Consider the following 23,643-nt stretch of genomic DNA (forward strand, 5'->3'; position numbering starts at 1 on the left):
GGCGGGCGCCAATCCCGGCAACTCAGCCGGCGATCGTGTGGATCCTTTCACTTCAGCCGCATCCCCATCTTCATCGGGGACATCTCCCTGCGAACCAATAATGCCATTTTTTGTATTCAATCCTAGTCTGTAAAATCCAAATGTGGGTATCTTGATTATGACGTATTATGGGTTATGGCTCCCCGTCCTAAGAAAAAGCCGCGCCTCGCAAAAACAACCAACAGTAAGAGCATCAGAAAACCAACAAGCAAAGAAAACAATGTCACAGCCACTCGTTCTATGTCTATGATCACGATCCGGTGAAATTGTCTTTCACGGTATCGAATATGTCGGTCGCCCACTCCTTCGCTTCCTGGAGTTTGTCCCAAAGGGTCCCCCACCAGGTAGGACCCTTCTCATCCTCGCTTTCCGGGTCAGGCTCGGGCTCAGCTTCAGGCGCCGTTTCCGTCGGGGACGCAGAAGAGGTAATCTCTGCCGACGGCATCATCGTTGGCGTCATAGTGGCGGTCGTGCTAGAAACTGGAGGGTCTGGAACACTGGCCAGCGTGGGCGTGTCTTCGTCAGAGTGAAGGCCTATCGTCTTAAGAGGCAGACGCATGGTCCCATTGTTCGGGTGCGCGGTGATCCCGAGTGAGTCGCAGATAATGTTGTACACATTGATGTTTTCTACCTTGGTTAGCTCAAATTCAACTCCGCGCAACAAAGGGTCGGGGATGACTCACGAAATGCTTCCAACCGACTGTTTGGTTCATGGGGGAATGCGGGTCCCCTGGCGATGAAAATTGCCCGCATCAAGGGGTGCTCGTGGTCATATCCATGAATGCCTCTGGGGTGGTAGACCTCCCCATTCTCCAAGGCCTTCTGGGCATCAAAGTCGGTACGCTCGACGACTGCCCACCCTGTCTTTGGAATTACCCACAGAGGGGCGATGCGATCGTTGTTTTGAAAGTGATAGCGTTCAGGCATGCCCTCACGTGTGTAGATCTCGACCGCATGCGAATAGTTCGCGGCCACGCTCTCCAGCTGATCTTGGAGGATTTGCAAATCCTCTGGCCGTTTGGGACGCAGCCCGCGTAGCGGCCAGCCGTCGATGCGCTGGACTAGATCAAGATCGACCAGGTCCTCCAACTGAACCAATCGCTCGGTCGCGGTTGTCGCCATGCCATGGTCGGAGACAACCACGATGTTCACGACTTCCGTTAAATTGCGTGCTTCGATACCCGAGAATAGGCTGCCAAGCATGTCGTCCACCTTAGCGATTGTGTTGCGAGTTTCAGTGCTGTTTGGGCCATAGTTATGTCCATCTGCATCAACATTCGGAACATAGGCAGCGATAAACTGAGGCCTTTGGGGCGCAATGTCTGACTCCGCTTCTACTCCCGGCATATCCAACAATCCCAAGATGCGTTCCACTTTCGAGGAAAGCATTTCGGACCCGTTGTATTCGTCTAGGTAGGTTGGATCTACGCCTCCGATATGTGCCTCGGAGCCCGGCCACATATGAACAGCGGTCCGCACGCCCTGATTCTCGGCCGTCATCCAGAGGGGCTCTGCGTTCCACCATTTCGGCTGCATGCTGACGGACGGGTGGGTATAGTAGAACTCTTCCTGCAGCTCCGGGTCCCAGAAGGTATTTCCAACGATTCCGTGGCTCTCGGGATATAGTCCCGTAACAAGTGTAAAATGATTCGGGAAGGTCACGCTCGGGAAACTGGGTAGCATGTACTGCGGCGAGACGCCATTTGCAATGAATGAGCGGAGGGTTGGGGTCAAGCCACGAGTGAGAAAGTCCGCTCGGAAACCATCGAGAGAGATCAAGATCGTCGTGGGGGCGAATAACGCAGTGCCATTAGATAGAAGTTGCCTCGAGGTATGAGGGGCTCGATACTTTATAGATGCTTTATATGCGCCCAGTAAGAAGATGAGGAGAAGGATAAAGATGGCGGAGAATACGAGGGCGAGTCTGCGCCATGGAACGCGCCGTGGCTGGTTACCATAAATCAGTACCGGAGCTCCCGCACAACCCATGAGAGGTTATTGTGTGACATCCATACCTGCATGAAAGCATATTCTTTGACGCGTGTGTCGAAGTCGGACGAAGATGCGCTCAGGAGAGAGTGCTCATCGTCCCGGTGACCCTCTTCCATCTCGAACATTATCTCTCCGGATCCACGCGCCTTCTTACGACGCTCTTTGCGGGCCTCTCTTCGGGCCTGTTGGCGTTGTCGCCTGCGTTCCTGCTTTCCGATTCGAACACTACTACTGCTGGGGCTGAAGATGCGGCGAAGGCCATGAGTTGGACCGGTTCGGGTGAGCAGTTTCTCTGTTTCTTCTTCCTCTTCCAGTACTGTGCGATCGTGCTCAGCAAGCTCTAATGTAGTGCGTGACCTCCGAAGAAACTCGTCGTCCTCCGAGTCAGAGTCCTGCTCTGACGGGGAACGTAGCGACTCGGCATCTTCGTCATAGTCGCCGGGAGACAGCAGGGCGGAAGTGGGAATGTTGCGTCGGAGAGGCATGGGTGACGAATGGTGGCATGAGGCCGGAGTGCAGATGCACGGAGGAGGGACCGACCGACCTTGGAGCCGGTATGGCGACACGTATGAAGTGTTGGTAAGGGAAATAGTAAGGGTCTTGGGGGGATGATAAAGGATGGCGGAATCATGGATTAATTGACCTCGAGGGGGCGGCGATCGGCGGATCTCCGGGCCGGTGCCGAATGAGAACCACTGGTCCAGTTCATGTCTGTCCTTCCCCCACACCATGGATACGCTCGACCTTGTAGAACTATCAACACTTACCATTCTGAATTGACGGAGGATTTCGTCCAATTAGGAACCTTGATCTATATTATATCTTGACCACCTCCTATCCATCTGATTTGAGGGATGTTTACATGTCGTCTACTCCTCGCCGCTCTGCCAAAGGGTTCCTGTGAATAGTGATCAGTGGCCTCCATACTTGAAGCTTCACATAGAAGTCATCCTTCAAGGCATTGGCATCTGTCTTGAAAACAACTGGACAACTTGAGTACTAAAGCCATCATGTCTGAACTATGCCTCTCCACCCCTGATGGGATGACAGCTTGCACTTGAGAACCAGACAAAGAACAAAACTACAAAGGAGCTATCGAGCATTCAGAGAGACAGACAAACAATGGAAGGCTAGCTAGCACAGGCAGGAGCCTTGAACTAATAGGATGTTGTTGAAGAGACTTTAGCGCCTGTCTGTCGCTAAATCCTAGCATTGGTAGTACTGAAAGCTGCAGTCGCGATGTTCCTAACATTCGACAACCTGCACTTTGAATGACTAACATGACTAACGAAAGACGACCGAGTCACTAGTTGAGATACACCAGAAGCCGCTAGGTTGAGCTACTGATCGATCGACATTTAGGTGTGAAACTTCCCGTGGCACATTGCTTGCGAAACATGCCACAGTCGAGACTGCAACGTGGTGAGGCTGACGTAGCAGCATCCTGGGGATGCTTCCGTCTATTCAGAGGTTGCTGCATCCTCATTGCACTTCCTAAATGCGTTCAAAGATACTATTCTCTTCGTAGGGCTAGAGATCGTCGAGGAATGGATCAACATTCCTCAGGCTGGCCGATTCCGGCCACTCGACTTCCATTTTAGGAAGCCCTGGGGTGGCAGCTCCAAGTCACATGACACTGGCAAGAGCCCCAGTTGGATCTGCTACCAGCAGGAGTAGTTTATCTAGATCCGGGCATCTGTCAATGCTTTGGGTTGCAGCTGTGCTATTTTGAGATTCAATCTGTTTGATCTAGTCCGGAAGCAGTGCCTAGCTTCCCACGTTCGTTCCCACACTACGGCATCCGGATCCCTAAACCTCTTGCGATTCGTGGATAACACCATGAAGAAGCACTTGTCCCGGAGTTTAAACCGACTGTCAAGCAAAGATGGTAGTACCGGAACGGTACATCAAGGAAAGCTATAAAGAACCTCAAGATCCAGCTCGATCCGTCTGCGTTGTCATGCTTCATTCTCTACCTTCCAATCCTTCTTCTTGCCGCTCAGTTTTGCTGCTTGTACCGCGATAGATCTCTTTCTTCTTCTTTCTCTCCCAAGTCTCTTCCATTCACAATGCGTTACTCAACCCACGTTGTGACCGCTCTGGCCTTCGCTGCCGGCACTGCCCACGCAGCCCAGTCCGCTAGTGACGACGGCAAAGTGACAACAGTGGCCGCCCAAAGTACTGTCGAAGCCACCGCCGTCGTCACCGCGGAGCCCAGCAGTGCTGCAACTGAATCTGCTGTCCAGCACCCCCCTCCCATTGCCGCATCCAGTGCTCCAGCTTCTGCCTCCTCCGAGACCAGCGTCCCAGTCATCAAGTCCAGCGCTACCGAGTCTCAGCCCGCTGCCACTGAATCCAGCGCTCCAGTAGCCACCAACACCGAGCCCGCCGCTGTTGGATCCAGCGCCCCGGCTACCCAGGGGATTGGCACCGCCGCTCAAACGAGCGTCCCGCTCATCAAGACCTCCGGAGGGGAGACACAGGCCGCTCAAACGAGCGCTCCTGCTGCTGCCAGCGTCCCACCAGTACCGATCGAATCGAACCCCGCCGTGACCAGTGCTCCTCCTGCCAGCATTCCCCCGGCCGCCAGTGGCAACGCCAGCACCACTTCATCGCAGCGGTTCTCCAACTCGACCACCTCTTCAGGGTCCTTTTCTACCGGCACCTCTGGAGGCAGTGGTGGTGGCGGCGGCGCTGCTACTGTCCCTGCTGCACCCACCTCCACGGGATTCATCTCGTCCAGCTCCGGTGCCAAGATGGTTCTTCCCGGCCTTGCTCTAGTCGGAAGCATCGCCATGGGCTTGCTTGTCTTGGCTTAGTTGACACTGCTGCTGTCTTCTCTTCTGATTTTTCTTTCGATATCATGCATCACTAGACTGTTTGATGGCAAGACGACTGCCCCCGAGAATCAATACAGAAAAAGAAATGAAATACAGCGAAGTGGGCAGGTTTTTTTCACCTTATAAAAGACTAATAACCATTGACGAGAAGTGGATCGCTTTGCTCACTTATGATACATCTGTTTCTGGCTTGCTTGTTAATTCCAGGTGTTTGTCCTTCACAATACAAATAATATATACTATGCTCTTGTTGAATTCCGATATTGTACTCTGGATGAGAGAATACCAGAATATCCCTTCGTTGGAATTGGATTTCTAGAGGAGGAGGTATATACGGCGTTTTATCATGTTTTTCATTTCTTACTTCGGGTTTCTGGAGTACTCAGGTTTCATGGATTGTGTATTAGACTTCGGTGAAATTCATATATTCATTCAAGCCAATAGGAACATGCATTCAGCTAGGTCGTAATTCTCAAGAGAATAAATATGGAAAAAAATAAAATAAAAAACAATAAAAAAGAAACTATTTCATCTATTTTGTTCGTACCTCTGCATCTATATTATACTGCATGCATGCATCTTATCATCCTCGAGTCATTACTCCCCATAACCCATACAACCATGCGTTATATGCAATCATCATTCAGAAAACAATCTCAAAAGTCAACAAATCATTTAATCCTTTTTTTTCCTTCCATCCTTCCATCCTACGAACTCGATACCCAATTCGCCCACTTACAAGAACACCCGCCACTCCCACCATCAACACCCCCATAATCCCCCGTGGCATCCGTCGACGAATTCCCATATAGGTCAAAAATCCCCGGGGCCGGATTCACCAGCGTGCCACCGTACGATCGATCCTCGAGCTGCAACTTGACTTCCGTCGAGTTGATCTGCTCGCCGCTCTCCATGCCATAACAATAGACCATTTTCTTCATCGCGTCCCCGCCATGGCGGTCTAGAGTTATGGTGACGGGGTAAGGGAAGGATCCGGGGCGGGTCCAGTCATTTGCGGAGGAAGGCGTGGTCGTTGCTGTAGCACTTGCGGTTGCTGTGGATGCTGATGCTGTGGACGTGGAGGTTGAGTTCTGCAGGAGGGTATCGTTGGAGCGGGTCCAGATTTGGACGAGGAAGCGGGTTTGTGACCATGTGCAGCGGACGCGGGCGTCGGATTCGTTGGATCCGCCGTTTTGGTCATTGGGGTTTGTGTCGGTTGTGTTGCCGTCGAGGGGGCCGAGGGAGGAGAGGAAGATGGAGCGGTCGAAGTAGGTGTAGAAGCCGTAGTGTTCTGTGTTGAGACCGCGGTTGTAGAGACGGACGGGTTGGGAAGAGGGTAGTGGGTATAGGTCTGCGGCGGCGGCGGTTCCGTCGGAGTCTTCGTCTGGGGATGGGATTATTGTTGCGAGATTGGGGAAGGAGCTGTCGGAGGATCTTCGCGCCAGGCGAAGGGTGGATGTCGATGTTAGGGTGCTGGCGGAGAGGAAGGTCATGTAGAAAGGGGTTTCTTCGCCAGCGTAGGGGACGGTGTTGTTGTCTGTTGTATTGCCGAGGAAGGTCTGGTCTTTCATGCTTGGTGGGGATGGAGATGGGCTGTAGGGGTTGTCGGAGCTCCGTGAGGAGAGGGTCTTGCTGGATCTTGTGGCAATCGTGGTGCTGTTAGGGTAGGTACCGTTGCGGAATTGAATTTCCACACGGAAGTTCGGCTCGTTGGCGGCGTAGGGCTCGTTGGCGGATTGTTCCTCTGGTGGTAGAGCACAGCTCCAGAGCGTGGATGGAGTTATGCATCCTGATTGCTGGACCTGAGGCTTTGGACCGGCAATCGTTGCGATACCGGTGGGCATCGGCGGGTAGCCGGTGAGATTGAGCCACTGTGATTCCACTGGAGTTGAGTCGCCTTTTCCTGTCAAGGTCATGACTAGGAGGAGGATGATTGCTATGATGATGAGGAAGGATGTGAGGATAGCCAGGTACCACCGACGTTTGACCTTCTTCTCCTTCTTGTCTTTCCTACCGAAACAGCCGTTCTTGTGAGACCGATCACCACCGCAACAGCAACAGCAGAACAACAACCCAAACTTCTTTTTCTTTTTCTTCTTGTCTTCTGTCTCTAACGGTTTCCGTCGTATCTCGATTATCTCTCTCTCTGTGGTGGTATGTGACACTTCCTCTCGTGAGAGTGGATGAGGCTCCATGCGATGTATAGAGGAGCTAGTGTAGTGAGAAGTATATGTAGGCACTGGGGTAGATGAGCTGTTGTGATTGGATGTGTATGCAGGCACTGGAGCAGTATGCATGTCGGATAACGGGATTGACCCAGCCCTCTCGGTGGCTTGCTGAAGGCCAGGAGACGTAGGGTTAGGAGGCTGCGGTTCAGCCTGCTGTTCCTGAGGGAATGATGGATGCTGGTGTCCATTGGGTGCTATGAGAATTGGCGATGGGACAGTAGCGGGATGGACATGGATAGCCTGAGCTGGAGGCGCTGGTTGCGCAACCGGTTGGGGAGCTTGCACTATTATGGGTTGAATGGCTGGCTGGGGTGCTGGCTGAGGAGCTGGTTGGACCACTGGTTGAATGATTGGCTGAAAGACCGGCCAAGATGTTTTCCTTTCATATTGACTGTCTGGAGGCGGTGCTAATTCTCCTGTCTCTCCTCCGGCATGCGGCGTTGGAAATGTTTCTTGAGGCAACCCCCGCGACACATCATCAGAAATGGGCTGATTTGGGGTGTTTCCAGGAGGCCCTCCAGCCGAAGGGTGCTCACTCGGAGGATGTTCGCTGGGAGGATGCTCACTGGGAGGGAGCTGACTAGGAGGATGCTCAATTGGGGGATGCTCGCTCGGGGGATACTCGCTCAGAGGACGCAGGGTTGGAGGAGGTTGGATTGTCGGATGCTCAGACAGAGGTATCCCCCTTGAGCCGGCTTTCCCAACTGGGTAATCGTCTTGACGATTGTCAAGAGTGGCCTCTACTCCCTTATCCATTACACTCGGTTCATACACAGTGCGTGTCTCTGAGGTAGTGGGACCCCCTGTTGAGCCAGTGCCTTTATCTTGTGGCATGTCTCCCACGTCGATCAGGAGACCCCTACTGTCTGAGGAGCCCACAGCTGTACCCTCGGTATAGCCGGGAATCTTGTCTTTGGGTGTTATAGAGCAGACATGGTTGACGCATTCAAAGTACGGCCGTCCACTGAACAATTCATGTGCACAAGCTTGGTAGTACTCAGCCGCAGAGCCCTGGATTGGCCTTCCTGGGAACATAAAGGATGTGGCATCTCGTTCTCGTTCGACAGGTTGGTCTTGATCACTCAGTCTTTTCTCGTCAAAGGGATTCAGACCAGCGTCTGGCCAATCGGGTGTCAATTCCTTATGGTGAGGTATTATGGCTTCTGGCGTGTCGGGCGAAAAGCTGGATACTTCCTTTTCCCACCACTCATCACTCGATGCCCTTGACTCCGTTGCGATACTGGGAATTGGTGGTCTAGCAGTCTCAGTTGGGGTAGTGGGACCCATGGCTGTGCTGTAGCGACTCAGCAACGGTGAGAGCAAGTAGGTCCACCAACCTTGGGATTGATGCCTGTTTGTTTCAGTGTTGATGCTTAATCTATCTGGAATCTTTTTGGGATTCCCGCTGGAATATGACCGAGACCGGCTCTCCCGTCGCACATCATCTTCTTCAAACAGAGTGCCAGTTGAGAGCGAGCGCTGTCTCCCTGTTGCAAATACAGATTGGCTTCGTGTCGATTCAGTGTTCATGTTCGTGCTCGGATTCTCATTCTGCTCCAAGAAGGCAAGATTCGGGATAGCAGGCACAGGCGGAATGTTAATGTCACTGTCATTGTCATCGGGGTACGGCGTTGGCTGAGAGTAAATGCTAGATGCTATCCTAGGACGAGGATGAGTCGTGTCAAGGCCGGTCCAGAATGTGTCTTCCTTTGCCGGAGTCACAATTATAGACGGGGTCAGTGCCGCTCGTTGGGCATGTCCAGTGTTTACTGTTAGCCCTCTTCCTTGAGTGCTTAGTGATTCATCGGATGGCATGCTTAGTCCAATCATAATCGGCCGATCGGATGGCGACAGATCGTCATTTCCCTTCTTTTTTCGCCTGATGTTGAAGTAAGACAGTCGTTTGCTGTCAAATACGGACGGTTTCACGGACGATTGGTCATAGTCCTGACCAGGAACTTTCTTCAATATCCCTTTGAGAGTATGTGCGTTCCTTTCCTGTTCTCGCACTTCAGAGAGGGCTTTTAGGTCATTCAAATCCATTAAGGTTGGCACTGATCCATCTTCAGGTGTCTTTGACGTAGAATGAGAGAAGTCCATAACCAAACTCAACCCAACAGGCCGTTCTGAGCTTTTTCCCGTGTAGAGTCCAAGATTGCTTAGGTCCTCTTGGTTCGGATCCATCTGATAAGAGACCCCCGTCCCATCCACTGCTTCCTGTGACTGTGTGTGCTTATCATAGCTTCCTTCGCGTATAAAAGGGTTATTCCTGCGTGTTGTCTTATTCAGAAAAGCAAAAGGTCGATTTCTTTCCATGTCATGATCCTCTGGAGATGATGGCACCGGGCTCGGAATCTCCTCTGTGATAGGAGACGACAAAGGGAAAGTCGGAGCTGCAGGAATTCGTAGTCCTGCCGTCGAATTCTGCATCTCGGGGGCCGTATGGCCTGCGAGGCCCAAAAACTGCCTTATACTAGACCAGATCATCAGTTCGCTGGATTCAGTAACACAGCATTTCAGGGGGTTGGAGTAGGCCAAGTTACCGTAGACGGACTGGTGTAGCAGATGAAAATCGTTTCGGTATAGATCAAGCAAACCAGCTGCGTGATTGCGAAGCTTTTCCTTGACAAATCGACAGTCTTTGATCGTGCAAGTGCAAAACAAAGGACGCTTGGGTTGGTATTGTGGTGATCAAAGCATCCAGGTGAGACAATCGCAAACCAGATGAAACAATGACCTTCAGAGCACAAAGCAGCTTCAACACAACAACACAACAACGCCGGCTGTTATTCACACATTCCACTCTTATGGAGAAAAGGATACAAAGAGCACAAAGAAAAGCGAATAGGTCCGAACCCGTAATCTAGGTGGACAATTCAAACACGACCGGCTGGAGCGGGAGAAGTAGCACATGGACAAGCAAGGCAACAGAGAGAAGAGGAGAAGCGATGGAAGAATCATGACACGACCGGCTGATGCCAGGAAGAAGTCCAAGCACCCGGTGGGTGCTAGGAATGAATGGGACAGAGCTCATGCATATCATGCAACAGCCATCCTTGACCTGGACACTTTGCGGACCCGCATGGTCCTGGCTACTATTTGTGCCGAGTGCCAAATCCTCCGGCCTCAGACCGTCGAGCCGGACGGGTCGACACCATTGGTCACGGTTGCTTGGATCGACTCTGCAAGATGATGTTTGGCAGGTAGCTCCAGGGGTGGATTGGCTCCTGAAGAAGCCGTGGGAGCTCTATAGCCGCCGATGGGGGGCACGCGGCGCTAACAGAAGCATATCTACGACGCCGGTGAGGTTGCAGAACATCGCCGGGCACCAATCAGCAACCACGACGCCAGGGACAAAAATAGCCTGCATTAACACGGCAGTCCACCGAATGCCCCCCCAAAGCCAAATAGCTCTGACCTCCTAACTAACAATATCAACAATCAACGGCGGTTTGAAGCTACAATGTCATGAGACTCTCCGCTTAGTCGACTCAATCCGGATATTACCAGGACGGAAACTGAGGTGAAATAGGTTCTCGATCGACATCCATGTCGATCGGTACCAACCGATGCTTCGACATTTGATTTCCAGGTATCTGTAGAGCAAAATACACATAATAAACAAACCATGGGGATATCAAAACAATGCCACACATACACACACACTCCTTTTTCCAAACAATTGTTGTTCGTGTTTCCTTTTTGACCTTCTTCCGTGCATTCACGGTACCTTTAACAAACACCGACAATACATGATGAAGGGCGAATAAACACAGATCCCACGCCCTCAAGTTTCCATTTCTTGGGGAGGAGTAAAGAGGAGAGTAAAAACGGGTAGGGGTGAAATGACTTTGGGGAGGTGGAAGCCACCTTGACCCCGAGATGTTATGTAACGGGACATGACCAGGGGAGTAATGCGGGAGAGGTGAGAAATATAGAAACAGGATGAGGTATCCGTTCCGCGCCATAGGCTAGCCAAGAATCGCTTTCATGCCCACCAGAATGATGGGTAGGATGATGAAATAGTCAAGCAGATGGACGCTCGAAAGGACGATAGCCACCCAAAACAAATCTACAAGCCAGAGAAAGAGAAGTCGGATATCACGTCTAGAGCGGGGGGTGATGTGGACCGTGTCAAGTAAAACAACCGTCACCGATGCATTCATCGTGGGCTATATCATGGGTGAAACGATCGGTGGCCCTCAATTAGCTACCGCCGTTCGTCGGTGTATTGCACGCCTTGCATTGGAGCCACAGTCCCGTTCATGAGAGGAGGAAGCGTTCGCGGTTGCTCTTGCGGCATCGCGGTTCCAGGAGCATAACCGGAAAACATAGCGCCATGCACTTGCCCATTTGGCTGTGGCGCTGTTATGGGATGATGCTCGAAGATCGACGGCTGTCGAGATTGGCCGTTGGCTTGCTGCTGACTGAGTTGCGCGCGCATCTCGTCAAGTTCGCTCCTCAACACGTCATTTTCTCTGCGAGTAGTAGTAACCATCTTCTCAAGGTGTGAGATGTATTCAATAGCTACAAGTATGTTAGCACAAGAAACAACAACTAGGGCTGTGGTTGTGATGGTTTAAATTACCTCTTGTGAGGGTCTCCCATTTACTCGATTTATTGTTCTGACTTTGTGGGAGGCGGACACGCAAAGCTTCGAAGCAATCCTTCATCTCACTGCGGCGCTTTCGCTCCGCCAACTTGTGTGTTACTCTCAGCTCGGGGGTCCTGCTGTAAGGTGTACTACCGCTATGTGCGTCTGCTTCTCCAATGAGGCCACGGACTTGTTTGTGCTGTAAGGAATGGTGATGCACATTTTGAGGAAGTTCTGAAGAAATGTCAGGAACGGTAGTTCGTATATCTTAGGGACCTAGAAAGACATACCATGCTGTCCACGAGGCAACCGTGCATCAGAAAAGACGCTACTGGCAAGCGACTCAGCTGTACTTCCTTTGCGGGAGAATTGATTGGTTGACTTCTCGGTGGTAGAAGAGACAGAGTTGGATCGCGCAACGTCGGGATCGGGGAAAGCGTATGCAAGACCAGCGGTAGGTGCCTCCGCATTGTAGATCTCGGAGCGAGGGTTCGATGAGATGGCAGGTGCAGTGCGACCAGCTGCAAATCCGCGATGTTCGCTAGCCCGCGGGCCAAGTGGGGAGAGTGGTTGGCCCCCAGAGTATCGAGGGCCACGATAGGAATTGTTCATATTCACGTCCATGGAGATACCGCGCTCTCGTTGAAGACCCGATACAATCGACGTTTGCGAAGCATTCGTGCTATGGTAGGGAGATGCGGGGTTAATAGCAAGCGAGCTGATTCCTTGGTTCATCCTGCTATCCACACTGCTCCGTCGAGACTCAGGGGGCTCCACCATACTGCCTCGTTGAGAAGGCGCATCGTAGTTCTGGTTGATCGAAGGTAGGGTGGTGTTCGGCTGAGTCGAGCCGAAATTCGGAGAAGGCTGCGCTCCCGCAGATGAAGGCGTGTGGGTGTTAGAGTGGTCGTTGGGGTAAGGGGACCGATCCGAGACGTAAGATGCGCGATTGGGAGAAGGTTGGGAGGTGAGGAAGGAGAGAGAGGGATAGTTGCCTGTCGCATTTGTCGTGGTTGAGTAGGTAGACGACCCTAGGGGACAATCAGCCTCCGCAGGTGGGAATGAATAGGACGAAGCCTTACTGGTACTCTGAGGCATGGACCAATTCCCCGAATCACGCTCTATCGTATTTAAAGAGGCATTTCCCGGTGACTTCTCGGCCTGGGTAGGCATGCCACCGGCCATACTTGCTGTCAAGGTCGAGATAGACGGGAGAGTCTGAGTAGACGACACTGGAGGGGTTTGCGGTCCCGTGGTAGCGGGCTCCCAAGGTCGATGAGCAAGAGTAGTCTCCATGACAATCTGTTGACTGGTGTACCAGCACTCTAGAAAAGTACAAAGGAAATGGATCTCAGGGGGGAAAAGGCGTTAGAAGAGGCGATATCGCAAGGAGTGTTCTGAAGTGTTTCGAGAGCAGATGGTGTATAAGTCAGGGTCTCTCCGCTATCTCATGTTCGGATATCGGCACAACACGTAGTAAGACAGTGAACGTTTCAACGTTGACCGGCAGACCGATTTATGTAGTATAAATTTAACCAATTGTATGTGTTCCAATGGCGAATCCGTGGGGTGCGCGCAAGTATGACTATCCGAAAACTGAGGTAACAGACTGGCGCGTTGATGGGATCTCGATGGGGGGGCAAATCGCTAATCCAACTGATTCTGAAAGACCTCCGATTCTGGTGGAAATAAAAGCAAAGTGACAGAATCCAGCAGAGTGATAGAGTTATGTCTCCACTTGACAGTCAACACCGGGGCGTATAACTCAGAGGGTGGTATGCGTCAACGAACCGTCTTCGCACGGTATTGGCGAATCGGCAGACACGGAGTCAGAGGCAAAGGCGAAAAATGCTATGCGAAAATCGTGAAGGGCGCAGTGACGTCCAGGTCGCAAAGGTATGCCCGGAAGAGGGAAAATGGAAAAACTGCCGGAGAGGAGAGGAGGGCGGGAGGAGCCGTCGTGGTGAAAGCGAGCGGAAGACGGAGAGTGAGAAGGATAGGAAAGACAGGCGGATGGGAAAGAGGTGTTAAGTGACGATTAACTGGGATCGGCGAAGGAGAGAAGGTGTATGATGAAAATCGACTTTTTTTTTTCCCCCAACAAAAAAATTAAGTAGAGGAAGAGTAGGAGAAGGAAAAAGGGAACACTAAATGTTAAGTAAAGGAACAAATCGTGTCAGCTTCGGCCACATGGGGGGCTGACGGAAATTATGTACGGGAGGGCCAATGGTTCCGGGGCATGGGTTTGCGGTGCAGGACTGGATGGAGCTTACCAGATGGCGAAGGTGCAAAACGCTCGGGCGGCGCAGCGGAACGTGGCACGAGATTAAAACGACGAACAATTGGGCAGGAAGCTGTGTTAGGGCAAGGTCCCCGACCGATGGCCAGCAGAACCTTAACGTGACCGGCTAGAACGAAGGCTTGCGGGGAATGAGAGTAGTAGGAGTAGTAGTAGTGGTGGTGGTAGTAAGTAGTAAGTAGTAAGAGGGAGGGGAGGGAGGGGGGTGGGTGGGAGAGAGGGGGGGCAAATGATGAGCCGGCAAAAAATGAGAGGAGCAGAGAGAAAAGAGAAGAAGGACTAGAAGGGCACTTGACTGAGGAAGGCAAGTCGTGGGACGGGCGGGCTGAGAAGTAAGAAAATCGGAACAGAAGGGGGGAGGCAGAGGAGGGGGGGGGCCGCGGTTTGAAGAATGGATGAGAGCGGGTAACAGTAGTAGTGAAAAATAATAATAAAAAAAAAAGAGTGGTGAGTAGTAAAGTAGTAGTAGTAGTAAAAGTAAGCCAGCCCGTCAGTTAACTGCAAGCTCTTTCTGCTTTTCCCTCCTCAACTAACACCAGATAGGTGAAAGCAGTAATAATAATAGTAGTAACCAGTCAACGCCGTCTCTTCTCGTCTAGTTCGCAGGAACCAGACGGTGGCACTGGTGTCTCGTCGGTTTGGAACCTTGATGGATCGGGCGGGAAAATGTTAAGGGAGATGGGAACTTTGCTCTTAGTTGCGGGAGCTATTCGGACTAGTTTGGAGAAAGTTGGAGCGGGTCTGGATGAGAGACCCAAAAGAGTCTTGTAAAGAAAAATGGAATAGTAAGAGAATGTATGTGTCGTTTTCTTCTAAGCAAGAAGGGAAGGAAAGTCAGATATTGAGATCAGTTCGGATTTTGACGGTGGAAAAGGCCGATTATGGGATGGTCCAGGAAAAACCAAGGCTCTCAAGAGAGAGGGGGGAAGAGGAGAAGATTAGAAGAATAAGCACTGCCAAAGATGTTCCCTCCTCACCTTGGGGTAAAAGAGTCAGAATGGAGTAAAAGAACAAGCAGTCTGTAGGTAATAGTACCGGGCGGCCCTGAAGCGCAAGGCAAAGGTACCGATGCTGCATAGCAAGCAAATAGAAAATGACGAGATCGAGTGACAGATGCAGTTTACCTAACGCCAAAATAGAATTAAATTAAGGGCTGGATGAGAAAATAATAATAAAAAATGAAATAAAATAAAAAATAATGATAATTCTCATGTAAAGCAAAAATCGAGGTGAGACTCGGCGACTGAAGGACAATCCAGAAAGGGGAAAGAGAAATTGTTTTTCTTTACTATATTTTTTTTAATACTATTCCCGAAAGAAAAAAAGCAAATAAATAAAATAAAATAGAATAAGAAGGTTAAGAACAAAGTGGTGCCGCCGCCAACTTCCAATTCATCCCTTCCTTCCTTCCTGCAGCCTCCCTGGTAGTAGTACATGTAATAGGAGTGGGAGAAAGGGCAATAAATCTATCGATGCTGATTCAACACTTGCATCCAAGATCTCTTTTCAAAATCATTTCGATCTTCTTTACAATATGCCTATTGCCTGTTTACTTTAATTCTATTGTCAAAGTAGATGATAATAGCATACATTTCATGGCTGGCTGTATTGAAAAGAAGATAACTCTTTTGGTCTTGTCTCTTTCATCCTTCCTCTCAGCCACATGAGACAACCACTTCTATACGAAAGCAAAAATTCCTCGATGGGTATAAGAGACATGACAAGTACAGTCCTGTATGAAAGTAAGAGAGACATGAGCGAAAAAAAGGTCGCTTGGCGCTGCGTACTTGAACCGTACGTGGTCAGCAGTGGCTGCCAGCAATTGGACAGGAATTGAAGTCATCAAAACAGGATCAGCCACTAAAGACGACCATTTTCTCCGTGGCTCAAACATAGTACAGACTATTCAATTTTTCCATATGACAGATAGCTTCAGAGGCGCACCGCAAGTTCGGGGACACAAAGAGAGAAAAGCCGGCTAACATAGGTCATAAGTAGAAGGGGAGGCCGCCCGGAAAGCAGCCAAGCATTAGAAAAGGGAGGGAAATGAAATAGTAAAAACAGATAATAAGTGGTCGAGTAAATGGAATAAAAAATTAAATTTAATTTACAAGAAAGGAATGGGAGCAAATTAGTCATACTAATACTGCGACTAACTAACTAACCCGACTAAATAAAAATAGTTAATACGACATCCTAATGCGATTGAGTCCACCGCCACGAGGCGGCCATTTCGCTGAGGGTCCAGCTGCTCCTCATTCCGTGGGTTGCAGTTCTGCCACATTTTTAGGAGGCGGCCGAAGAATGGTCGATTATTATCATCAGACTTTTTTCATCATGGCTTTTATTTTCTTTTCGTGTCTCCAAAACTCTGACTCTGACGGCGAAGGTCCAGCCCAGTCATATTATCAGTCGGCTAGCGATCAGTGTAAGTGTAAATGTCAGGTACCAAACTTGAAGTTGCTTAGTCCTCCACTAGCGATTTAGCGCATCGGATAGCTCTGCTGGAGTCGAGTAGAAGGAAATCTGCTTCTCTTTCCCTTTTGTCGGCAGGATCAGAGCCACGTTTGACAGTTCCCCGGCCATCGCAGGGAATTATTGGTCCTGATGGCGCCTGGTGTCCACCCTTCCACCCATGTCCGTGTATCAATATTGCAGCTTATCAACCGGTCGCTTTTCCCGGGCCCTGGCTCATGATACGTATACGATTAATATCTGGCAAATCACGCCGATGGGGACTTTGTGGTGCGTACTTCTGTCGGTCGTTCATGATCGGACTTGGACATCTCCCGGAAACGAGCAGAGATCCGTCGTTCCTTTTTGGATCCTGGATCGTATCCGCGAAGGAGAGCTCGAATGAGCCTTGTCCGGGTTGGGTAATCATCGTTGAACCTAACTGGGGCAAAGTTGACGCAGATCGGGACCGAGGTTGCCTCACACATCAGACGCCCCATTTATTTTGCTCCCTCCCAGTCCCGTGAGGTATCTCTGGAGTAAAATCTCCTTTCCAAAATACATTCATCCGACTATCGGGGAGAATCTTGGTAATGTTAATGGTCCAGGACGCCTAAGAGCATTTCCTTATTTATACTGTAGGTGCAAGTCTTTTCTTTTTCTTTCATGGGTTATATCTGGATATCTTCGGGTTGGGACTACTACTACTAGTACTATCCGGGTAGGATAATGAAGAAACAAGACTGTCATCGACCGCCCCACTGGTCGAGTCAAGCAGGAGCGCCTAGGCAAGTGGGATCCATAACTTTCCCATCCAGCGGGAAAACTTTGTGTCTTCCTGTTGGTAACGACTCATAACTCATATCTACTGTAGTAGTAGTGAGACGAGATGGCCCAACAGGGACAAACTGCTCTCAAGCTCCACCTGGTTGCTCTCTATCTACCCCCTTGGGCGCTAAGCTAAACCAGGTTGGGGAAAATCGTAGCTCAGACCAGCCGGGAAGTGGGGCCCAGAATGGATGGGGAGTCGATCCCAGCGCGGGTGGACGAATCAGCATTGGGGCCGCTGGCATGGCAAATGCATCCTCCACGCCTGCAAAATGTCCCGTGGGCTGAAGAATTCCCGGCCTTACTTAGTACTCGAACCATGACGGGAGAACACGTTGTTGAACGCCTGTCCCAGGCAAATCCGCGGGGGGGAAGGGCCGCTATCATGCCAGGAATATTAACACAGTACCAGGGGTCTTTGCGGAGCAATGACTTGCAGCTGGGCCATTACATCACGAACCAGAGTCTCTGCATCATTGCTATTCAACGCCTGTCATCCTCATCGGTCGCATGGCCTTGTCATGGCTTACACCTTCAAAACGAAAATTGAAAAATCTTCAGGTGGAATTTTAGTAACTGAGTATCTACACTATTTTTTTATTTTGGAAGGTAAAACGGCGGTTACTCCAAATCCTTGGTCTAAACTGGATTTAGCAGCCGGGTCTCTGACTTTTTGAATCGGATAAGCTTTGTCGTCAATTTTCATGGTTTTCACCTGACTCGCCTTTACTACCGTCTACAACAGCATATGAATCTGCCCACCGGGAGTTCATCCTGCCAGACATTTTGAGCTTGCACTGATTGGGATTGCATATCCGTTCACATCCGATACCTGAGTCCCAAGGTGAGCGTGGACAGATGGCAATGGTGTACTGGATGGGCCATCCCACGAAAGACAGGCGGTGCATCCAGATCATCCGCCTGATCCTTTAAACAAAGCAGAGGCCATCCTCGGTCGGCAACGATCTCGATGCGAACTGCCTTCACGTGGCTGCACTGGACGATCGGCCTCAGGGGTCCCACGACCGGCGAACTGCCGTAAGCGGCGTAAGCGTACCGTATTGGGCTTCCAGTGAAGGCTCCATCCACCCACGGTATCATTCCGTTCGCGCCAGAGCAGTTGGCACTTAGCCTTTTTGCTTGCATCGTCCTCCCTTGCAGACATTGGTCTCAGCTTGAGATCAGGGTGAGGGCGGCAAATGCGACAGATTTCATGCTCGCTTCATCCACAATCTATCTACAGGTGAGGAGGTTCTGAGCTCGAGTGGCCAGGTGCATGGCTCTGCTGTAGACCCCCTTTCAACAAAGCCCCGCGGCGTGTTATGTCACTTTGACCTTCAAAGCCCATAGGAGGAAGCATTATGACCGTCGTCCAAGCTCCTTAGCCACGATTACTAGTCTTACTACGTGGTGCACAAGCCTAAGTGGCTGCAGCTGTTGGTTGGGACATGGTAGCAGGGGGGAAATGGTTGTCGGTAATGGCCAACAATACCTGCCCGCCATCTAGTTCACAGTACCTACCACATGGCCTGATCCCAGCAAAACTATGCCATTGATTGATAGGAAACGAAAGATGTTTCGAAGCAAGGGCAGCAGCAAAATTCAATTTACAATAAGATACAAGAAGAACCGGATATGTCGTCACACGTCGGAGTTATATCATATTCCTGTTCGCTCACAGTGTCAGCGCGAAGTCTAAGTCTAACGCCCAATAAGGCCTAACGCACAACTCATTTGGCTTTCCAGCGCCCGACACATGGCAACCATGGTGGAATGATCGCCGCTAAAGAGGGGGAGGAGGGTTCTGGGCATGCGACGGTTGAGACTGGTTCAGCCACACGACGCCAAGCGTCCATGGTGTCCCCAATACACCTCGGAGGACCTCATCCTGGAAAGCACCAGAAGGGGGCAGTCGGGTCATGAGTGGTGAAGTCAGACAGCATGGTAACAGCCACTGCAACATGGGTCCTGGCTGTCTGTAGCCAAAGAGCGACCACACCCATACACCAATTCTCTTAGATGCAGGGAGGCACCAATAATCAGACACTCAATACTTGGTTTTGCTCATGAGGGATTGGGAAGGCCTGCACGCAGTATGTATTCCCCCCACTCCGGTGGAATGTGACCAGCCGACATGCGCATCAAGGTACATGTGGACAATGTGCAGCATCCGCGAATAGCACCAGCGCTAAAGCACTACGTAAGTAGCATGCACAGTTGTATCTCATGTATGATCTGCTTGGCCTTTTTCTTTCTTTCTTCCTGCCCTTGCCTGCCAAGTGCTGTATGTCGATCGCCCTCCGTGCGTTGTCTGATATGATCCCCTTTTAAGTAATCGCCATGGCCAGTGAGCTGGCTGGACGAGTCAGTCTCCCCGGAGTTGAGGTACTTTGCCAATTCCACCAGCCAGATTTATCCCTTCCTTGTCACCCACACCTTTCTGCAGCATGTCAAACTGCCTTCCACACATGGAACATGAAAGAATGTGGCGCCTATTTTGAGTGCCTGAAGCTTCACCGCAGACCTAGAATTGGTGTCACTCGAAACCCTTGCTGCTTCTGTCTTTATTTTGTGTTTTGTATTTCGACAATACCGCTGTTCTGTATTTTTGGCCCTTTGGGGGTGTTTTATCTCCATGATCAACAAACTGTACTCGACGGGATCTCCACCCCAAGAATCACCACGCTCGATACCAAGTCAATTAGCCGAGAATTAATATCGTCGCCTTTGCTCGCTAAGACGATGGAGGGGACAGGCACTAGTGGGCAATTAATCTGGTTGGCAGGGCGATTTTCAAGCCCCAAACATAACGGTCGATCTTATCACCGGAAGCTCCCACCCATTCTGTTCGAAGGATGAAATGGAACCTGGCCGTAAGGCACTATTTGATGACGGTACAAGAAATGGGTCTGGGGCCATCCATGACAGACACAAGCAGCTGTGAGGACTGAGGAGAACAATACTACGTACGATGATTACCATAACCTTCTTTTCTTCTTCTTACTCTCAAAGTTCACAACCTCCCCAGATTGCCCCATTGCAGATCTGGCAACAGCATTTTGCCGCTAGCGTGACCTGGGAGCAATGAAGCTAGTCTTTGAAGATTGAGCGCCAAGCTGGGGTGTATCAACTAATATCAAGGCCACATCTCTGAATATGTCAAACCCCAACGATGACGGCATGAACTTTCTTCCTACCCCCCTCGACACTCGCCCGATTGTTTCTGTAACCCAAAACAGAGCAGGGGTCAAGCCCGGGTGACACCAGCAACAACGGACTCCTAGATACTTTTCCCATTTAAGACAGGCACCTTTGTCACAGTGCCCATCAGAAGGCAGGCCAATGACAATCCATGCCGCCCAGCAGCTCCGCTTTTGCAGGACGACTAGAAGGCGCACTAAAACGGACGGCTTCAACATCAAGCCAACCGTCAAGGGTTGGAGGGTGGAGGGCGCACGCGAGCGCCAAAGTTAGCACAGCCGGAGTCGGAGGCGGAGTCGGAGTCGGATCTGGACCGGATGGGGACTGGACGAATCCTGGCCCATGCAATGACCCGCTTCAGATGGTTTTGTTATGGTCGTTGCTAGTATCATTACTATCATCATCGTTGTGATGACCGACGCTGTTAATTTGCACTCATTTTCTGGTGTTGTATTAAATATGATCTTATTATTACTATTATTTTGTCTGTCTTTCTTTCTTTCTTTCTTTCTTTCTTTTATTTTTTTCCAGTTGGTCTCTCATCCCTCCATTAGTTCTGACTGGCTTGCTCCCTCCGTCCCTTCCCCTTCTGACCAGTTGTCCCGTGGTTACGAGGACAGCCCAATATATTCATATCCATCATAAGCATTCCGGGCAAAAGACAAGGTCCTTGACTGAACTCTCTTTAACAGGGTCAAATCTGATCGGGGATTAACTGACTGGCCATCTCAACGGCTGATGAGAAATGACACACAGCGCCGCCCAGAGTTTTGATCTGATTAGCCTATACTGACAGACAGTACGGTCCTCCAATTTTCCTCCAATCTCGCTAGTACTGAGAAATACTGCTACTCGATACCTAAGTAGGGACAAAGTACCTACTCTGTACTCTTTCTACCGGTCTAGCGCTCTTCAAGCCTGGCTAGATAGATATTCATCTCCTACCAGTCTACCACTGCCGCTACTTGCCCCCGTCAGCCATATTCGACCCGCTTCCTGCAGCGTGTGCAGTGCTGGGCCGATGTGACAGGACAGGGGTCTTGTCTCCCCCATCGGGTGGAGCCGGACGCCCAACTAATCACCGGGCCTCGTTTAGGTAACACGAAGCCAAAAGAATCCTTGTATCATCGCCCCGGCCACGAGACTAATTCTAACCATCACAACACCATGCATCTCAATTCTGCTAGTTGACAGGGATGCATTGAGCCTGACCGGGGTTGCTCGTGCAGTATTGGGCCATGTGCTTTCATTTACCTGACACCGGCGGCCCCCTTTAGCACCTGCCTGTCCCGGTATAGATCCGGTGGTGTCCCCATCCATCACGGCCAGACTTGGGGCCTTGGACGCGGCCATCTCGTTCGCCTGGAGCATGGGCCATGAAGCGATCTTTCTTCACCCCGGCGCCAACTAATCTCGATTAAGAAGTTCAATCACAGTTCACTCTCCTTCTATCTATCTAGCCCCATGCCTGACGAAAGCCGCCCCTGCAGCTGCTGAATGATGTCCACCCCGATGCTGTCTGCCTCGACTAATCCTAGTACCCTCGGATGGATCCCACCTGCCGCTCGTGGGCTAGACCTTGGGAAAGCTGCACCGTGCTCACTCGATTAGATTAATCCCCCGCTGACATCTCAATCATGATAACAGTAAGCCCGGACGGTTACATTGGTCTTGCTCGAAACCCGTGTCAGGCTGTCAGCACCTAGTGTTGAATATCTCTCCATGCAAGGCTCCTGCTTGCCCCGTCAAACACTTGCCCACTGGTAAGGTGGATTCCTGACAGTTCCCTGTCTATACCGTGGTCTACTATATGCACATCCTTTTGCCACATTTGGACTAGCCATTCTGGCATGGTTCAATGATAGAGTACTGAGTAGAGGCCTAGGCATGACGGTAAGCCAGTCCCAACCGCTGGATCCCAACATGCTCGGGCTGAACCTGCCCCATGGCACACAGCCTGGGCGTCAATGTCCCATGCAGATGACTGGACTCCACGGCTAAAGTGCGTCGTGCATACATTAATATATTAAAAGGCAACACACGCGCCTCAGCACTGGTGTCCCGCCGCCCATGAGGATTATGTCAGCTCAAATTAGCGTCGCGTGTCAGGAAGGGAAAGGACGAGGCAGAAGAATGCCGTGACTACGGACTTCTCCGATCAGCTTCGTCTCCATCTATCATCGAATTCCTTGGTTAAAAAGTAATTTATCCTCACCAATGACACATCTCACTCAATATTGGAAAAGGGTGATAACAGACCGAGGCATCCTTCGAGGGACACCAACTCCCTCCGTATCTAAATGGACACCGGACAATGAACTAGTCGCCACGGCCGTCTTTTTGGGCCGCCGGCGCATCCTTCAGCACTAAGCACAGGAATCGATCGATCCACAGGCCCAATAAGCTCTGCAGTCCGAGGCTAAGTCCCCAACTTGGTTTTCTCGCCTCAATAAGCATGGTTATTGAGCTTACTCTATCTTCGGAGAGACAAACGGAACTTGTCCGGTTGCCTCATTTGCAAGCGAAGGGGTCGAGTTTGAACCACGCCCGCTGAACTTGATACAGCGCTGCCTGCAGTAGAGTATCCACGACTGAGAAGCCATGAGAAGGGCTGAGCTGGATCAAACCACCGATTTGCACCGCGCGGGCAAGAGAGACCAATTAGGACGAAATGTATCAATCATCGCCCGCGCAAAAGCAGGGGGCGGGCTTGACGCCCATGCATACAGGGCACCTGTCACAATCTCCGACCCCAACTCCAGGCTGAGTGGGAGGGGCCGGCGACGCTTTCGAACGTCCAACGCAGACCACACACACACACACACTCAACCCCTCCCTCGCAAAGAAAAAAAAAAATAAAACCGCAGGTTATATTTCCAATCGAACTAATCCTCCCGTCCACAGCCTCACGGATTGTGTCGACAAGTAATCCGATGCGTCCACTTTCACGCACACAGGACCAGGTTCCTGACCTCCGAGTATACGCGGGCCAGAACCACGTGGGGTGGCCCCCAATGCTTCAGCCATTCCAATTCCTTCCCACCCCTTAGCCCTACGGAGCACGGCTTCCAGTGTCTTATTAAGGCAAGTAGGGAGTAGTTATTGCGGAAATGTCACTGATTGGCAGGCTCGGCCTCGTCCATGAACCCCAAACCCGGACTCCGTTGA

The 23,643-nt window shown here is 50.9% G+C and overlaps 10 protein-coding genes across 10 annotated transcripts; 6 read left to right on the forward strand and 4 right to left on the reverse strand.

Moving 5' to 3' along the window:
- Positions 1-84: 84 nt before the first annotated feature.
- Positions 85-2,626, reverse strand: BO85DRAFT_454549 (alkaline phosphatase family protein). The gene is made up of 3 exons (XM_025661313.1): positions 2,055-2,626; positions 723-1,986; positions 85-666 (listed from the first exon to the last, which is right to left on the reverse strand). The coding sequence occupies exons 1-3, from the start codon at positions 2,514-2,516 to the stop codon at positions 290-292; spliced, it is 2,103 nt and encodes a 700-aa protein (XP_025509694.1). The 5' UTR covers positions 2,517-2,626; the 3' UTR covers positions 85-289.
- Positions 2,627-3,428: 802 nt separating this feature from the next.
- On the forward strand, positions 3,429-3,866 carry BO85DRAFT_464460 (uncharacterized protein; the record flags this gene model as incomplete). The annotated part of the gene is made up of 3 exons (XM_025661983.1): positions 3,429-3,464; positions 3,566-3,723; positions 3,785-3,866. 3 exons carry the CDS (start codon positions 3,429-3,431, stop codon positions 3,864-3,866), a joined length of 276 nt encoding a protein of 91 aa, XP_025509695.1.
- On the forward strand, positions 3,867-5,320 carry BO85DRAFT_239631 (uncharacterized protein). Its single transcript, XM_025654824.1, has one exon. The coding sequence runs from the start codon at positions 4,101-4,103 to the stop codon at positions 4,848-4,850; it is 750 nt and encodes a 249-aa protein (XP_025509696.1). The 5' UTR covers positions 3,867-4,100; the 3' UTR covers positions 4,851-5,320.
- A 1-nt stretch (position 5,321) lies between these two features.
- Positions 5,322-9,836, reverse strand: BO85DRAFT_239636 (uncharacterized protein). Its single transcript, XM_025654825.1, has 2 exons — positions 9,643-9,836; positions 5,322-9,572 (listed from the first exon to the last, which is right to left on the reverse strand). The coding sequence occupies exon 2, from the start codon at positions 9,527-9,529 to the stop codon at positions 5,579-5,581; it is 3,951 nt and encodes a 1,316-aa protein (XP_025509697.1). The 5' UTR covers positions 9,530-9,572; positions 9,643-9,836; the 3' UTR covers positions 5,322-5,578.
- Positions 9,837-10,567: 731 nt separating this feature from the next.
- On the reverse strand, positions 10,568-11,252 carry BO85DRAFT_239675 (uncharacterized protein). Its single transcript, XM_025654827.1, has one exon. The coding sequence runs from the start codon at positions 11,065-11,067 to the stop codon at positions 10,603-10,605; it is 465 nt and encodes a 154-aa protein (XP_025509698.1). The 5' UTR covers positions 11,068-11,252; the 3' UTR covers positions 10,568-10,602.
- BO85DRAFT_239652 (putative HLH transcription factor (Hpa3)) lies at positions 11,189-13,229 on the reverse strand. The gene is made up of 4 exons (XM_025654826.1): positions 12,776-13,229; positions 11,984-12,724; positions 11,688-11,927; positions 11,189-11,626 (listed from the first exon to the last, which is right to left on the reverse strand). The coding sequence occupies exons 1-4, from the start codon at positions 12,987-12,989 to the stop codon at positions 11,310-11,312; spliced, it is 1,512 nt and encodes a 503-aa protein (XP_025509699.1). The 5' UTR covers positions 12,990-13,229; the 3' UTR covers positions 11,189-11,309.
- A 95-nt stretch (positions 13,230-13,324) lies between these two features.
- On the forward strand, positions 13,325-13,728 carry BO85DRAFT_385503 (uncharacterized protein; the record flags this gene model as incomplete). Its single annotated transcript, XM_025656599.1, has 3 exons — positions 13,325-13,375; positions 13,465-13,496; positions 13,581-13,728. The coding sequence occupies 3 exons, from the start codon at positions 13,325-13,327 to the stop codon at positions 13,726-13,728; spliced, it is 231 nt and encodes a 76-aa protein (XP_025509700.1).
- Positions 13,729-16,038: 2,310 nt separating this feature from the next.
- Positions 16,039-16,566, forward strand: BO85DRAFT_239696 (uncharacterized protein). Its single transcript, XM_025654828.1, has one exon. The coding sequence runs from the start codon at positions 16,192-16,194 to the stop codon at positions 16,477-16,479; it is 288 nt and encodes a 95-aa protein (XP_025509701.1). The 5' UTR covers positions 16,039-16,191; the 3' UTR covers positions 16,480-16,566.
- A 769-nt stretch (positions 16,567-17,335) lies between these two features.
- On the forward strand, positions 17,336-18,829 carry BO85DRAFT_473156 (uncharacterized protein; the record flags this gene model as incomplete). Its single annotated transcript, XM_025662605.1, has 8 exons — positions 17,336-17,374; positions 17,407-17,553; positions 17,630-17,792; positions 17,884-17,935; positions 18,219-18,312; positions 18,353-18,517; positions 18,566-18,598; positions 18,673-18,829. The coding sequence occupies 8 exons, from the start codon at positions 17,336-17,338 to the stop codon at positions 18,727-18,729; spliced, it is 750 nt and encodes a 249-aa protein (XP_025509702.1). The 3' UTR covers positions 18,730-18,829.
- A 531-nt stretch (positions 18,830-19,360) lies between these two features.
- Positions 19,361-20,205, forward strand: BO85DRAFT_239839 (uncharacterized protein). The gene is made up of 2 exons (XM_025654829.1): positions 19,361-19,474; positions 19,607-20,205. Exon 2 carries the CDS (start codon positions 19,615-19,617, stop codon positions 20,131-20,133), a length of 519 nt encoding a protein of 172 aa, XP_025509703.1. The 5' UTR covers positions 19,361-19,474; positions 19,607-19,614; the 3' UTR covers positions 20,134-20,205.
- Positions 20,206-23,643: the final 3,438 nt, after the last annotated feature.

Source organism: Aspergillus piperis, assembly GCF_003184755.1.
Source record: "Aspergillus piperis CBS 112811 unplaced genomic scaffold BO85scaffold_40, whole genome shotgun sequence".
In the NCBI taxonomy this organism is placed as follows: Eukaryota; Fungi; Ascomycota; class Eurotiomycetes; order Eurotiales; family Aspergillaceae; genus Aspergillus; species Aspergillus piperis.